At 45.7% G+C, this 15,448-nt stretch overlaps 1 protein-coding gene across 2 annotated transcripts in view; it reads left to right on the top strand.

The window, feature by feature from the left end:
• The window catches only part of LOC118906860 (uracil-DNA glycosylase), a 152,464-nt gene that overhangs the window by 94,650 nt on the left and 42,366 nt on the right, over positions 1-15,448 (top strand). Inside the window, exons 23-31 of one of the 2 annotated variants that reach the window (XM_036874693.1) lie at positions 145-291; positions 1,734-1,922; positions 3,750-3,850; positions 5,116-5,142; positions 5,438-5,526; positions 5,619-5,743; positions 9,757-9,870; positions 10,035-10,148; positions 10,729-10,818. In XM_036874693.1, the coding sequence (XP_036730588.1) occupies positions 145-291; positions 1,734-1,922; positions 3,750-3,850; positions 5,116-5,142; positions 5,438-5,526; positions 5,619-5,743; positions 9,757-9,870; positions 10,035-10,148; positions 10,729-10,818 (996 nt within the window). The remainder of the gene's footprint in view (positions 1-144; positions 292-1,733; positions 1,923-3,749; positions 3,851-5,115; positions 5,143-5,437; positions 5,527-5,618; positions 5,744-9,756; positions 9,871-10,034; positions 10,149-10,728; positions 10,819-15,448) is intronic. The other variant, XM_036874694.1, reaches the window with a different exon arrangement.

Below are 15,448 nucleotides of genomic sequence, written 5' to 3'. Positions count from 1 at the left end.
CCCCTCCCCAACAGGCTTCATGATAACTACATTATGTGTATTGTGTATATTGTGTGTTGGTAGCTCTGCCTCGGCCCTTGGCTTGTATGTCTCATTCAGAGGCCACAGTGGCCTTGACCTCTGACTCCTGTTGTGTCTCATCAGGCTGAGCCATTCACGGGAGAGCTCCCCTCCCAACCAACGCTGCCCATCCTCGGAGAGAAACTGCACCAGGTTTTTCACAGTGTCCTGGAAAATCTGACAAACATCATGAAGGGCTACTGTCTGCCAGAGCCTATTTTTAGCATCAAGGTGGGTCACGTGTGCAGGGTAGGTGTGTATCACACACACATGCATAGGTCTGTATGAAGAGCCAGAAGATCCCAGAGATCTTTATTGAGGTAAGAAATGAGAAAATGATTCATCTTCTGTTGTTTCTATCAAGGACCCATTCTCAGGAAATTCCTCAGTTTCACTGTAAACATCAGTGTATGCTTCTGCCTGATTATAAACTGTTGTAAAGGTGACATTGCTTTTTGGGGTTGGGTTCAGCTCAACACTGAGAATGTTCACATAGTAAGTTAAGAAAGGAGTCGATGTGGGTCACCCTCTTAAAGAGACAGCAAGGAAGGGACTTTGTCCAGAAATACAACTCTGTTCATCATCCCAGGGTCCCATTGTCTGTAGAGAAACAAGTCCTCAAATTTGCAGACCTCCATGAAAGACCCATGCTGCTAAACTCAACGTCAGTAACTATAAAACTGTGCTACATCACATTCCATCCCAGAAAAGCCAATCACGGTGACGGTGGTCATGGTGATAACTCAGCGCTTGTCCTGTACATGCTATGTGCCGTCTACTACTCTAAGTACTTAAACCTTATTAAGTCATTTCACCGTCCCAACAACCTAGGAGGTAAGAACTGTTATTATTTCCATTTTACAGGTGAGGAAACTGAGGCACAGAGAGGCTACAAAATATGCCTGGTTTCACCCATGAAGAGGCAAAGAGGGGACTTGAACCCTGACCCTCTAGCTTCAGAGTCCATGCACTTAGCCCCTAGATTATGCTGCCTAATTGCTAGAATTACAACATTTTTTTTTAGTCTTTGCACTTGCCTGTGTGTGCATGGTTTCATTTTTAAACCTTACAACCACGTTATGGGGTTGGCGCCATTATCCTCCCCATTCAGAGACCATCGACAGTTCTGCTTCCGGGTGAGCCGGAAGCAGTGCAATGCAGCTGTTAAGAGTCTCTGAGTCTGCCTGAGTTTGCATTCTGGCTTTGCTTCCTATTAGCTGGGTGACTTTGGGTAACTTAACTAACCTCTCTGTGTTTCAGTTTCCTCAACTGGAAAATGCGAGTAATGATTATTCCTACTTCGTAGGGTTGTCTCTGAGGATCAAATGAGAACATGCAAATCCAGGTCCTAGAACAGTGTCTGGCACAGAGCCAGTGTCCCACAAATGTTCGCTTTTCCCAGGGCCTGGTGTTCTGTCCCCACACCAGGCTGGCTGTTTGGATGCATGGAGAGGGGAGTGGGGCCTTCCTGGGTCGGGAAACTGGGTGTTCATTCCCCCTGTGGTCAGGGGGCCATTCTACTCTGGACTGTTCCACAGGCCACTGGGTCTAGATCTTTGGCCACTCAAGTGCACGGGGCCTGGATGGGCTGAGTGTGTCAGCCGCCCCGTGGTGGGTGCCCGTGCTCATGCCCCCAGCACAGCCTTGGGCCGACTCTGTGCTCCCCGCTGCAGCTGAAGGAATGGGTGCAGAAGCTCCTGATGACCCTCCGGCACCCAACGCTGCCACTGCTGGATCTGCAGGAGATCATGACCAGCGTGTCGGGCCGCATCCCCGCCCCCGTGGAGAAGGCTGTCCGCAGGGTGATGGCCCAGTACGCCAGCAACATCACCTCGGTGCTGTGCCAGTTCCCCAGCCAGCAGGTGGGTGCCCCCCACCCCCACTCCAGCCCCGCTGGGAACTCGTCTCCCCATCAGTGCGGACGTCCGGTCTCTGATCAAATCGGGCCTCACGAGACCCACTTACAGCCGAGATGCTGGGGACTGAGAGTTTTCTTTCACGCCTTCTCTGCAGAATCGCAGCATTTCCCCCAAAGCAACAGTTGTTTAGAGGAACATAAACAGTTATTAGGCCTCACTCTGTATAACTTGGCTTCGGAACAGGAGTAAGTAGTTGGTGCAAACAGAGTGAGCTTTTTCCAAATATACGCTGGCAGACACAGTAGAGGATATTGTGAGTTCTTCTTGCCAGTGTGTAGCACTGATTCTCCCCCTCTGCTTTGTGTAAGGTGATAACCTTGGGGCTATACGTGTATGTAATATTTTTTAAGAATGGAAACCATTCCCGGGTAGTATCAGAAATCTCTAATAATTCTACAATGGCCTCGTTTTGTTCTTTTTTGGGGGTGCTTTTATCAGGCATTTTAAAGGAAATCTGCATTTGGAAGAGGCACCTCTTTTTTACCTTCGTTCTCTCTGCCTGGTTATAAGGGCTGCCTCCCACCATCACCCCACCCACATGTCAGCAATTTGGGGCGCTCGAGGTCAGTGTAAGTCAGTTTATTCCCAGAGGTCAACCTCTAGGTTGGAGTATCATTCGGCCATAAAAAGGAATGAAATACTGATTCATGCTACCCCAGGGATGAACCTTGAAAACATGATTCTCAGGGCTTCCCTGGTGGCGCAGTGGTTGAGAATCTGCCTGCCAATGCAGGGGACACGGGTTCGAGCCCTGGTCTGGGAAGATCCCACATACGGGGGAGCAACTGGGCCCGTGAGCCACAACTACTGAGCCTGCGTGTCTGGAGCCTGTGCTCCGCAACAAGAGAGGCCCGCACACCGCGATGAAGAGTGACCCCCGCTTGCCGCAACTAGAGAAAGCCCTCGCACAGAAATGAAGACCCAACACAGCTAAAATAAATAAATAAATAAATTTATAAAAAAAAAAAAAAAACATGATTCTCAGTGAAAGAAGCCAATCATTAAAGACCGCGTGTTGCCTGATTCCATTTATATGAAACATCCAGAACTGGCAAATCCATGGAGAAGAGGAAGTAGATTAGTGGTTGCCAGGGGCTGGGGGCAGGGGGGTTGGCAAGTAGCTGCTAAGGGTTGTAGGATTTCTTTTGGGGGAGAAGAAAATGCTCTGAAATTAGATAACAGTGATGGTTGCACAACTCTGTGAATATACTACAAAGCACTGAATTAATTGTACACTTTAAAAGAAGGGGGGTGGAATATGATGGTATATGAATTCTATCTCAACTAAAAAATAATGAAAACAAAGCTCTCAAGGACCCCAGTTGAGAAAAATACACGTTGGAACGTTCTAGGAATTTGTTATTGATGCAGGTTTTTCATTACATGTTTTTTTGTCGCCACAAACAATATGCCGATCGCATTAAATCTAACTGTAAAAATAGGACCCCCATACACAATACCCTCATGCTCCCTGGGGTTGGAAATTCCTTTCTCCTCTTTCCCCAGAGCATTTGTATTTGTGGAGAGGGATGATACAGTGGTGCGTGTCTTTATGTGATTGTTGTCATTCTGAGCTCTTGAGTCCTCAAGCCACATGTTGAGTGGGGTGTGCAGAGCTGTTTCTGGGTGGCCAGAGGGCTTTGGGGCTGGAATTTTAAATTTTTGAATGGGATCTCAATGGGAGCCTGTGGTGGGTCCTTCTGGTGACTTCTGCGTGGCAACCAGATTGTGTGGTTTGAGTGGCCAGACCTGTCCTCTTTTCCCATGCAGATAGCCACCATCCTGGACTGCCATGCAGCCACCCTGCAGCGGAAGGCCGATCGGGAGGTCTTCTTCATGAACACCCAGAGCATTGTGCAGCTGGTCCAGAAGTGAGTCCTGGGCCCTCCTTGGGGTGTGGTTATCACGCTCAGTTATCCATGTATTGCCCCAGGGTGGTGCTATCTTAAGGGCAGGCTCAAATTGAGAGACAGTGCCTGGGGTCTGATACCCCAGTTACAGCCCCAGCACAGCCCTTCCTAACAGCAGAACAAAGCAACACCCTTTACTTCCGTGAATCTCAGTTTGCCAGTCTGTAAAATGGGGATAAAAACACTTCACACACCATAAGTCATTTTGAGCTTTGAGCAGATTGATTTTTATAAAGTGCTGACACATAGTGAGTCCTTGTGGTAGCTTTGATTATGAGACAGTGGGATGAGATGGCTTTATAGGCTATAAAGGATTATACAGATTATCCTTGCGGTTTTGGGGGATCCTTGCAAAGGAGGAGTTGGCGAAGAATTTGTATTTTATCTTAAGTAGTTCTTGAGCAGGGAGAACTATTCTGATGATAAAAAGAACTGCCCTTTTGCATGAAAACTCTACCCAGCAAGAAAGCTTTGCCTGTAAGGACAGAATCCAAACATTCTCAGACTTCAGCGAATTAATTCAGCACATATTCTCCATGTGCCAGAAACTATCAGAGGTACAGAGGGTATAGGACTATAGGAAAATGCCCTCCTTTTCAGGGCGCTCCCTGGCTCATGGGGACTCATACTAACAATATAGGATTGCAGCTGAGGAAGGAGATTTGAGTTCGGATTCCCCACAAAGTGAGAGTCACAGCTGAGGGCTAGGAGGGGAATCCCTTCCCCGGAACACTTTGACCGCTAACGCTAACCCATCCTTCAGCAATGGAAATGCCTAGAAGAAATGAACAAATGATAAACGAATCAAATTCCATAGCAGGTTTTTTGTGTGTTAAATATAAATCTCAAAGCTCTGTCTTACGTTGTGTTCGTGTGTGTCTTTAAAATCACATCTGAATAAAAGAGTACTTTAGGTTCCTATGCTCTTTTGTTGCCATTTGGTGATGCTGGGGTGAAGCTGCTTTCAGCTTCCCTAAAGCTCAGCATCACATTCTCTTAAAAACTCAATTCCCTGTGTTCTGAAATAGTTTAGAAGAGGAAATGGTTTAAGGAACATCCAGGTTACCATTTGGTTTTAAAAGGGAAGTGAAATTTACACAGGGATCTTTTGGTAAATGTCCTTCAGGTTTTGTTTTGTTTTGTTTTCCAGTCGTTTTGTTTTCCAATCTGTCTGTATACATTGAGTGGTTAATTGAAAATTTTTGCTTTTCAACCATGCATGCAAGGCTGACCCCTTTCAGCATCCCAACTCTGTAAGTGTTTTTCCTTCTCTCTGGGGACGGGCAGGCATCATCCAAAGGCTCAGGCTTGGCCTCTCGTTGGATGTGTGACCTTGGTCAAGTCATTGCTCTCTCTGGCCTGCGGAGTTATTAGCACAAATGAACTAACTCACACATCCCTCCCAGGCCTAAAGATTAGAGGGAGCAGCCTCCAGTTTCTTTATTAGTGTTTTCTCCTTTTTCAAATCATAAAAGTCCTGGCTGTGGATAACTCCGGCACCCCAGGAAGTGGAGTTGATCACTAAGGCGGCCTTCCCTTCCTCCCCAGATACCGCAGTGGGACCCGGGGCTACATGAAGGCGGTGGTGTTGGATCTCCTGCGAAGATATTTACTGGTTGAGCACCATTTCCAACAAGGCAAGAGTCGCCACCGCAGGCATTGGTGACAAGCCCACGGGGGCAGGAGGGGCCCCGAGCCTTACCCCACGTGGCCTTTTGTCTCCCTGCAGCCCACTACGACAAGTGTGTGATAAACCTCAGGGAGCAGCTGAAACCAGACATGTCCCAGGTGTTGGACTGCATCTTCTCCCATGCGCAGGTGGCCAAGAAGAACCAGCTGGTGATCATGTTGATCGTAAGCAAGAAAAGTCGCCCTTTACCCGGAGTGGGGGTAGCTCAGGGCTCCACCGACTTTTTCTGGAAAGGGCCAGAGAGTAAATATATTAGATTTAGCCCAGCATATGGTCTCTGTCCTGACCTCTCAATGCTGCTGTGGCACAATGTAAGCAAATGGGCATGGCTGTGTCCCAGTAAAACTTTGCTTATAAAACTAGGCAGTAGGTAGGATTTGTTGACCCCTGGGGAAGATCATGACTAACCCACAAAGCACCTACTGTGTGCCAGGCACTCCTGACATGCTTTACAAATACTAACTTGTTTAATTCCCACAGCAGCCCTAGGAGGTCGGTACCGTTCTCATCCTCCTTTGACAGAGCACAGAGAGGTGAAATCACTTTCCCAAGGGTACCCAGCTTATAAGTGCAGAGCTGGGATTTGAACCCACAGCGTGGCTCCAGAGTCATGAGCTATGATTAGTCAAGGGATATTGGATTCCGAGTCTTCTGGTAGGGCTTTCATTTTGCCTTCTTGGTGAAGCATGGAATGTTTTTGTTCTTATTTCTCCTCCTACCGGGTAATAATTAGCAATCCTTTATAGCTAAAGATTTTTTTCCTTGACGTGACTTGGAAAATGCAGGATCAGCAGATAGTAGCAGAGACTTGGGCTTGGCTTATAGCAGGAAGGGGTCGGCAGATTTTTTTTCTGTAAGGGGCCAGAGAGTAAATATTTCAGGCTTTGGCCATGCAGCCTATGTTGAAACTACTCAGCCCTGCCACTGTAGCGTGAAAGTGGCCATAGACAATATGTGAATAAATGAGTGTGGCTGTGTGCCAATAAAACTTTATTTACAAAACTGGGCAGTGGGCCAGATTTGGGCCTGGGCTTATAGGGCAGTTAACACCCTAACAAGATGGATTCATAAATATTGATATTTTTGTAAAGAATCATTTAAAAATCTCCTAGTGAAGCATGAGATTCTCTTAATCCTGGCTGTACTTGAGAACCACCTGGGGTGGGGGTGGGGGAGCTTTTAAAAAATACAGATGCCCAGGCCCCACCCTTGGTCCATTAACTCAGGGTTTCTGTGGGTGGGGCCCAGGCATTAGTACTTTCTGAAAGCTTCTCCAATGGGAAGTTTAAACGGGGACTGTATATTAGATAATAATATTGGTTTAGTGTTCAATTTTTGGGGTGTTTTAACACTTCTACAGTTAGCTGGGGAAAGATCTTTTTTCTCAAGGAGGTACATTCTGAAGTAGTAGGAAGGATCATGGTGTCTGCAACTGAAAGACAGAAAGAGAAAAGAGTGAGAGAGTGTGTTTGTGGATACAGACATGCATGTATGCTTACTAGAAAAGCAGATGTGAAAGTTTAGCGATTGCTGAATCTGGATAATTTGCGATGTACTGATCTCCTGTAGTTTTGAAGTTCTTCAAAATTAAATTTGGGGGACTTCCCTGGTGGCGCAGGGTTTAAGAATCCTCCTGCCAATGCAGGGGACACAGGTTCATTCCCTGGTCCAGGAAGATCCCAACATGCCACGGAGCAACTAAGCCCATGCGCCACAACTACTGAAGCCTGCGAGCCACGACTACTGAGCCCGCATGCCATAACTACTGAAGCCTGTGCTCCTAGAGCCCGTGCTCCACGACAAGAGAAGCCACCGCAGTGAGAAGCCCGCGCACCGCAACAAAGAGTAGCCCCCACTCACTGCAACTAGAGAAAGCCCGCGCGCAGCAACGAAGACCCAGTGCAGCCAAAAATAAATAAAATAAAATAAAAAAACTTAAATTTGGGAGGAAGGCTCCCCAAGTGATTGCAACATGCAGCCAGGCTTGGGAACTTATGACCGAGGACATATGTAGTCTTGGGGGGCAGTTTCATTGCTAAAATAATATAACCCTTTTCTCAAAGTACCTCCTTTGGATGGAGTCTTTTTAAGTGTGAGCATCTGTAAAACAAAGGATGCCTATAATTTATTACAGTCCACTCACCATTTGTTCATAGGCCAGGGCTTGGGTCTGTGGGTTATTCTGCTGTTTGCTCTTCTTTGTGTACATAATAACTCTCTTTTGGGCCCGAAGTTCTTAAAAATAATGTTCACCAGAGGATGGCCTGGGGAAGAGGATGGCCTGGTGGAATGGCCCCCAGATCAGAGAACTAGGGCACTGCCAGGGGCTTCTTGGTGAAGGAGGCTAAAAATGTTGTAGCAGGTGTGGTTTGGGGGTTATATGTGAGATTCATTATTCTTCTGGCTCTCTTGTTTCCATTTGCTAGAAAATGGTGAGTTCTTTGCATTTGACGGTATTTGATGCTTTGGAGATTTTGAGCAAAGACTTGTTAATTGAGTGATTACTTGGAAATGAAATTTTTTTGAGTCTTTACAGGGAACCTCATTTCTGAATGTCAATTCAGTGGTCATAGGACTTTGCTAGTGACAAAACAAAAAAAACAAAACATGATGCTGTGAACTAAAATATACGCCATGGGACCACTTCACAAAAGTTAACAAGAAAGAGAGAGAGTATTTTAGACTTTTGTGTGTAGAGTGTGGTGGCCAGATTTAAAAATTTTTCATATAGAACTTGTCTTGAGTCTTTCTTCTCTTATTTATTTTTTATTTCTATCTTTGGCCATGCCACACGGCTTGCAGGATCTTTCCCAACCAGGGATTGAACCCAGGCCACGGCAGTGAAAGCCCAGAATCCTAACCCCTAGGCCACAGGGAACTGCTGAGTCTTTCCTCTCTTAGAAAACCACTAGCCTGGTTGTTGGACAGCGCCTGTGTTCTGTGCTATCCTTGGAGCCACAGGCTGGTGGAATGATGGAGACTAATGCCACCGCCACTTGATAAAGCAAATCAGAATTTGGGAGGGAGAGAAAGTTTAGAATAATTTCCCACGAGATTTCTTCACCACTGACATGCTATGTGTTTGTATACAAGTGTGAAATATTAATATGTTAAAAAAATTTTTTTTCTGATTGTGAAAACAGTGTGGGCTCATTCTAATTAGGAAAATGCAGAAGCAGATGCGGAAAAGAATGACCCCTGGCCCCACCATCTGGTGGCCACTTGGAGAACGGCCTGGTGCAAGGAAGGGGGGTGTAATGCCCAGGCATTCAGATTCCCAGCATTCATTGTTCTGTCTTTGTGGGTATTGAGGGAGTATAAGCTCTGAGCCGTTACCAAGCCCTTCTTGCATGTAGGGCGTAAGAGGAGTTGCAGAGACCAGTCGCATGCGGCCCTGGTCTCCAGCAGAAAGGTCCCTTGTTCAGAAGCAGAGAGGAGGGATGCACATAGGAACCCTCATCCCTCCCTCTTCTGCAAGTTCCACCTCTAGATCTTCTCTCTTGCAGGAAGCCTCCCTTGACCTCTCCAGGCCCTAGATGCTCCCCTCACACCAGGGCTCCTGGAGGGTAGCTTACACACCCTCACCAAAGCCTCCCATGTGGCCCTTACTCTTTGTTCATACCTGCCTCTATTTCCCCTCATCCCTCTTCTCTGAAACTGAGCTCCATAAGTCAGGCAACAATGTTTAGAGGAAAGAGGGAGAGGCCATAGGGACAGGAGAGCCCTGGGTTCAAATCTGGCTCTGCCTTGCATGTGCTTGGTAGCTTTGGGGCAAGGCACGTTGCCTCTCCGAGCCTCAGTTTCCTCATCTGTAAAATGGGAATCATATAGTAACTTGTCAGTGGGTTGGGGGCATTTGAGGAGATGAGTGGAAAGCGTCTAGCTGCTTGCCTGGCCATAGTAAGTACCTGATAAGTGCTGGCCATGAATAGTGATGCAGGCAGAGACTATGTTTTTTTCTTCATGCCAGGAATTTAGGGCATGTTTTGGGGTGGATGAATGGGAGAGTGAATGGATAGGGAGGTACTTGGTGGAGAGTGGCTAAGGGTATGTGTATCACGCTGTGCAGGTTTGCGGGGGCAGCCACACCCCCACCCCCCTGGCCAAGGGTGAGTGCTGGCCTGTTTCCTTCTGGTAGAACAGAGAGCCATTTGGATTTTGTTTCTCTCCCCCAAAGGACGAGCTCTGTGGCCCAGACCCTTCCCTGTCAGATGAGCTGACCTCCATCCTCAGCGAGCTCACTCAGCTGAGCAAAAGCAAGCACTGCAAGGTGGCCCTCAGAGCCAGGCAGGTAGGGTCGCCAGCCGTGGTCCCCACTGTGCATGAGGTCATAGGGTGCCGTCCTTCCCCACTCGCGGCCCCCACCGTGCGTGTCCCCTCTGCTGCAGGACCCGCCCCTTGGCTCCTCCCCATGAGGATGGCTCACCCCAGCCCCTCTGTCCCCTCCCCCTGCAGGTCCTGATTGCCTCCCACCTCCCCTCCTATGAGCTGAGGCACAACCAGGTGGAGTCCATTTTCCTGTCTGCCATTGACATGTATGGCCACCAGTTTTGCCCGGAAAACCTCAAGGTGAGACCATCTCCATCCATCCACTTGGCACAGAGCACACGCCGTGACCCAGGTGGGGCCTGGGGGTGGGCAAGTGGGCTCTCCCTTCCCTCGATGGGCTGGCACTCGGGTGCAGGGCACAGTTGCCAACTCCAGTGGTTTAGTCCAGTGTGGCCAGGGCTGCCCAGGGGAGGCTCTGGGAGACGTTGAGTCCTGCAGGATGGACAGAGCCTCAGGCAGCAAGGCTCTCCCAGGAGGTGTGATGTTAAAAATTCATGTGTGATGGAACTTATAGGAAGCTGGGAGCACTCACATGGTTGGGTCATGGCTTCATCTTCCCAGGGCTCCCCCACCCCCTAAACCTGCCTCATTCACAGGCTTCCAGGCACCCCCTCCACATCTGGAGCTGGGGGCCTTGGGAGCAGTCACCCCAGAGCTGCCTCCATGTTCGGATCTCGTGGGCCTGGGAAATGGGCAACGTTTCGTGATAACAACACGACCAGCCTCCTTCCCTGCCCCCATCCCTCCTGCTTACCTGACTGCTGGTTAGAACTTGTTAACATTCCCTTTTCCTTCTTTTTCCCCTTTCCATTTCCTGTAGAAATTAATACTCTCAGAAACGACCATATTTGACGTCCTGCCCACTTTCTTCTATCATACTAACAAAGTCGTCTGCATGGCATCCTTGGAGGTAAGTAGGAGAGAGGCCCCCCTAACAGCACCAGTACTGACGATGCCGGTCCTAACATCCACTGCCCGCCTGCCACACGCCTGACCCTGGGCCACGTGCCTGGCAAACGTGATCTTATCATTCTCTCTACAAGGTAGGTCCTGTTACTTACACCTGTCTCACGGAGAAGGGAACGGAGGCTCAGAGAGGTGAAGCAACTTGCTCAATATCACACAGCTAGGAAGTAGCAAAACCAGGATTCACATTAGGTCTGTCTTAGTCCAGAGTCCTTGCTGGTAACCCCTGCTATCTTGTGTGCCATTCCAGCCTCCTCCGGACCAGGCACAGTTAAATATGAACCCCCAAGGGCCAAGTCTGAGGCACTTCATCCAAACTTTCCGACTCACCTGCCTTAGATGCCTTTGAAAGACTTTTCCACTTGGAACTATGAGAGCCGGAAGGAGCCTAGGTGACAGCTTAAGGTGACCTCCCTGTGTGTCAGGCAGAGATGAACATGAGCAGTGGCGAAACCTAGATTAGAGCCAGGTTGTCTGTTCCCGCTCTGGTCGTCCTGAATTCAGGGGCTGAGAGGTGTTCGGTTAATTTCAGGACATCACGACGTTTCATCTGCTCTTTCAGAATCCTTTCAAGGAGTTATGAGATGATGGGTGTTTTTAACTTGACTGTCTTCCCCTGGTGATTTCTCCTCATTTCTTTACCCTCTGAACTTGAAGTCTCAGTCCCCTGTGGTCCCCACTCTTCTGCCGTCTTTTAGACCCCATGGGTCACCCATCCTAATACCAGAAGGTTGACTGGGTCTCCATGGAGACCATTTTGGCCTTGTAAGCATGTTACAGCCACTGTCTCTGGGCCTGCAGTTTTTACCCCTCCCATGGTTTCAACTCCAAGAACCCCTCCAGGCCCCACTCTTTGTTCACAGCAGCGAGACCTAATACAACTCTTAAGTAGCTACCAAGTGTTTTCCCCCTGTCTTCAATTTTCACCAGTAATTATTGAGACCTACTGTATTCCAGTTGCTGGGGATGCATTGGAGAATAACCATAGTCTCTGCCTTAGTGGAGCTTCTCTGGCTGGGGAGAGACACACACTCAGTATTTCTTTAATTATACATGTGATAGGGCCACAGAGGGAAAATGCAGGCCGTGATGAGAATTGCACAGCAGTACTTAACCTTACCAGGAGGTTCGACTCAGACTTTGATGAGAAAGTGACATGAAAGCGTCTGAAGAGCAAGTAGGAATTGGCGGGAGGGAGAAGCAGAGAGATTCCAGTCGGCGGTGTATGCAGAGGTCCAAGCTGTGTGACCTCTGGCAAGTTGCTTTCCTTCTCTGGACTCTTAGATTCTTGCACTTTAGATGGGGATAGTAATGCTGACCTCACAGGATGAGTAAGCATCAGATGTGAGTATTGATCAGCATTGTCACCCATCATCCAAACACCTGTCCTATTTAGGGGGTCCTAAGTCAGACAGAAAGCAGCAGCCCACCTTCCCCACTTAATAAAGTGCTGAATCCCATTTATTTCTGTTAGTGATTTTTCTAGGATGCTTTCTTTACACGTTCCATCACTTTGTTGGGCAGTTTTATTGAATAGAATCCAACCTTTTCTTCATGACTTGAGATGAGCATTGTAAACATAAGGTTTTCACTTGGCCTCTTGAGTTGTGTAGAGTTTTGTCCCTGCTTAAAATGTGTCTGGTGCTCCCAGACCACGCCGAGGGTCACTGATTCTCTAGGAAGACTCCCAGGACTCAGCATATAGATGTGCTCACAGTTGTGATTTATTACAGCAAAAGGATACAAAGCACAGTCAGCAGAGGGAAAGGGCTCATGGGGTGAAGGCCAGAGGACACCACACACAAGCTTCCAGTGGTCCTCCAGGCACTTTTTTTTTTTTTTTCACACACACACACTGTATTTTATTTTTACAAGAGATAAATAGACTGACACCAAACATTGTACATGGATGACCACAACAAAAGCAACAATGATTGCAATTACCAAACATGAAACACACTCATACTATGTCATAATATTGACATTCAGTCCAGTAATCCTCCACTGTAACAGCTCCTTTACTTTGCAGTGAAAATTGATTTGTATATTCTTTGCCTCTGAGTCCTTGTGGGATTTTTTTTTTTTTAATTCAGACAGAAAGTCACAAAAATTATACTCATCCTCATCAGTTCACTCAGTCCCATGTAATTCATTTTTTTTTTCATCTTTTGTTAGCACTTTTATGAGTTCATCAGTTTTTCATTAGAGTTCTGAAAATGCTTATTCATTCAGTTCAGCAGTACAGTCAGTTACCAGAAACCTGTACTTGTCAGAGTCTTTTCCATGAATTTCTTGAAGATGAAACCCTTTTATAGGAACATATTTGCAAAATCATCAGAGTACACCCAGAACTGTCTGTAAATGACAAAAGACTTAAAAATGACCATGGTTAAAGATTTGATGAAAGTTCATAATAATGCAGTTGACAAGAAAATTAGTTATTTCTGAGATATACATTTTAAAGTAATAACTAGGATTATTACTTATAACATTATACCAGAACATATAAGATTTTTAGAAATTTCATGTAATGTCTGAAACATTTATATTAACATATTTCCATACATATTTCCATACAAATACAAATATAAGATTTTTAGAAATTTCATGTAATGTCTGAAACATTTATATTAACATATTTCCATACAAATACAAATATAAGATTTTTAGAAATTTCATGTAATGTCTGAAACATTTATATTAACATATTTCCATACAAGTAACCCAATGAAAGTTTAGTATTAGTTGTTTTGTTTGTTTTTTTATACTGCAGGTTCTTATTAGGCATCAATTTTATACACATCAGTGTATACATGTCAATCCCAATCGCCCAATTCAGCACACCACCATCCCCACCTCACCGCAGTTTTCCCCCCTTGGTGTCCATATGTCCATTCTCTACATCTGTGTCTCAACTTCTGCCCTGCAAACTGGCTCATCTGTACCATTTTTTTAGGTTCCACGTACATGCATTAATATACGATATTTGTTTCTCTCTTTCTGACTTACTTCACTCTGTATGACAGTCTCTAGATCCATCCACGTCTCAACAAATGACTCAATTTCGTTCCTTTTTATGGCTGAGTAATATTCCATTGTATATATGTACCACAACTTCTTTATCCATTCATCTGTTGATGGGCATTTAGGTTGCTTCCATGACCTGGCTATTGTAAATAGTGCTGCAATGAACATTCGGGTGCATGTGTCTTTTTGAATTACGGTTTTCTCTGGGTATATGCCCAGTAGTGGGATTGCTGGGTCATATGGTAATTCTATTTTTAGTTTTTTAAGGAACCTCCATATTGTTCTCCATAGTGGCTGTATCAATTTACATTCCCACCAACAGTGCAAGAGGGTTCCCTTTTCTCCACACCCTCTCCAGCATTTGTTGTTTGTAGATTTTCTAATGATGCCCATTCTAACAGGAGTGAGGTGATACCTCATTGTAGTTTTGATTTGCATTTCTCTAATAATTAGTGATGTTGAGCATCTTTTCATGTGCTTCGTGGCCGTCTGTATGTCTTCTTTGGAGAAATGTCTATTTAGGTCTTCTGCCCATTTTTGGATTGGGGTGTTTGTTTCTTTGATATTGAGCTGAATGAGCTGTTTATATATTTTGGAGATTAATCCTTTGTCCGTTGATTCATTTGCAAATATTTTCTCCCATTCTGAGGGTTGTCTTTTCGTCTTGTTTATGGTTTCCTTTGCTGTGCAAAAGCTTTGAAGTTTCATTAGGTCCCACTTGTTTATTTTTGTTTTTATTTCCATTACTCTAGGAGGTGGATCAAAAAAGATCTTGCTGTGATTTATGTCAAAGAGTGTTCTTCCTATGTTTTCCTCTAAGAGTTTTATAGTGTCCAGTCTTATATTTAGGTCTCTAATCCATTTTGAGTTTATTTTTGTGTATGGTGTTAGGGAGTATTCTAATTTCATTCTTTTACATGTAGCTGTCCAGTTTTCCCAGCACCACTTATTGAAGAGACTGTCTTTTCTCCATTGTATATCTTTGCCTCCTTTGTCATAGATTAGTTGACCATAGGTGCGTGGGTTAATCTCTGGGCTTTCTATTTTGTTCCATTGATCTATGTTTCTGTTTTTGTGCCAGTACCATTTTGTCTTGATTACTGTAGCTTTGTAGTATAGTCTGAAGTCAGGGAGTCTGATTCCTCCAGCTCCATTGTTTTGCCTCAAGACTGCTTTGGCTATTCGGGGTCTTTTGTGTCTCCATACAAATTTTAAGATGATTTGTTCTAGCTCCGTAAAAAATGCCATTGGTAATTTGATAGGGATTGCATTGAATCTGTAGATTGCTTTGGGTAGTATACTCATTTTCACAATGTTGATTCTTCCAATCCAAGAACATGGTATATCTCTCCATCTGTTGGTATCATCTTTAATTTCTTTCATCAATGTCTTATAGTTTTCTGCATACAGGTCTTTTGTCTCCCTAGGTAGGTTTATTCCTAGGTATTTTATTCTTTTTGTTGCAATGGTAAATGGGAGTGTTTCTTTCCAAAATATCTCTTTCAGATTTTTCATCATTAGTGTATAGGAATGCAAGAGATTTCTGT

Source organism: Balaenoptera musculus, chromosome 14, assembly GCF_009873245.2.
Source record: "Balaenoptera musculus isolate JJ_BM4_2016_0621 chromosome 14, mBalMus1.pri.v3, whole genome shotgun sequence".
NCBI classification, from domain to species: domain Eukaryota; kingdom Metazoa; phylum Chordata; class Mammalia; order Artiodactyla; family Balaenopteridae; genus Balaenoptera; species Balaenoptera musculus.
This window is presented reverse-complemented; position numbering and strand designations above follow the sequence as displayed.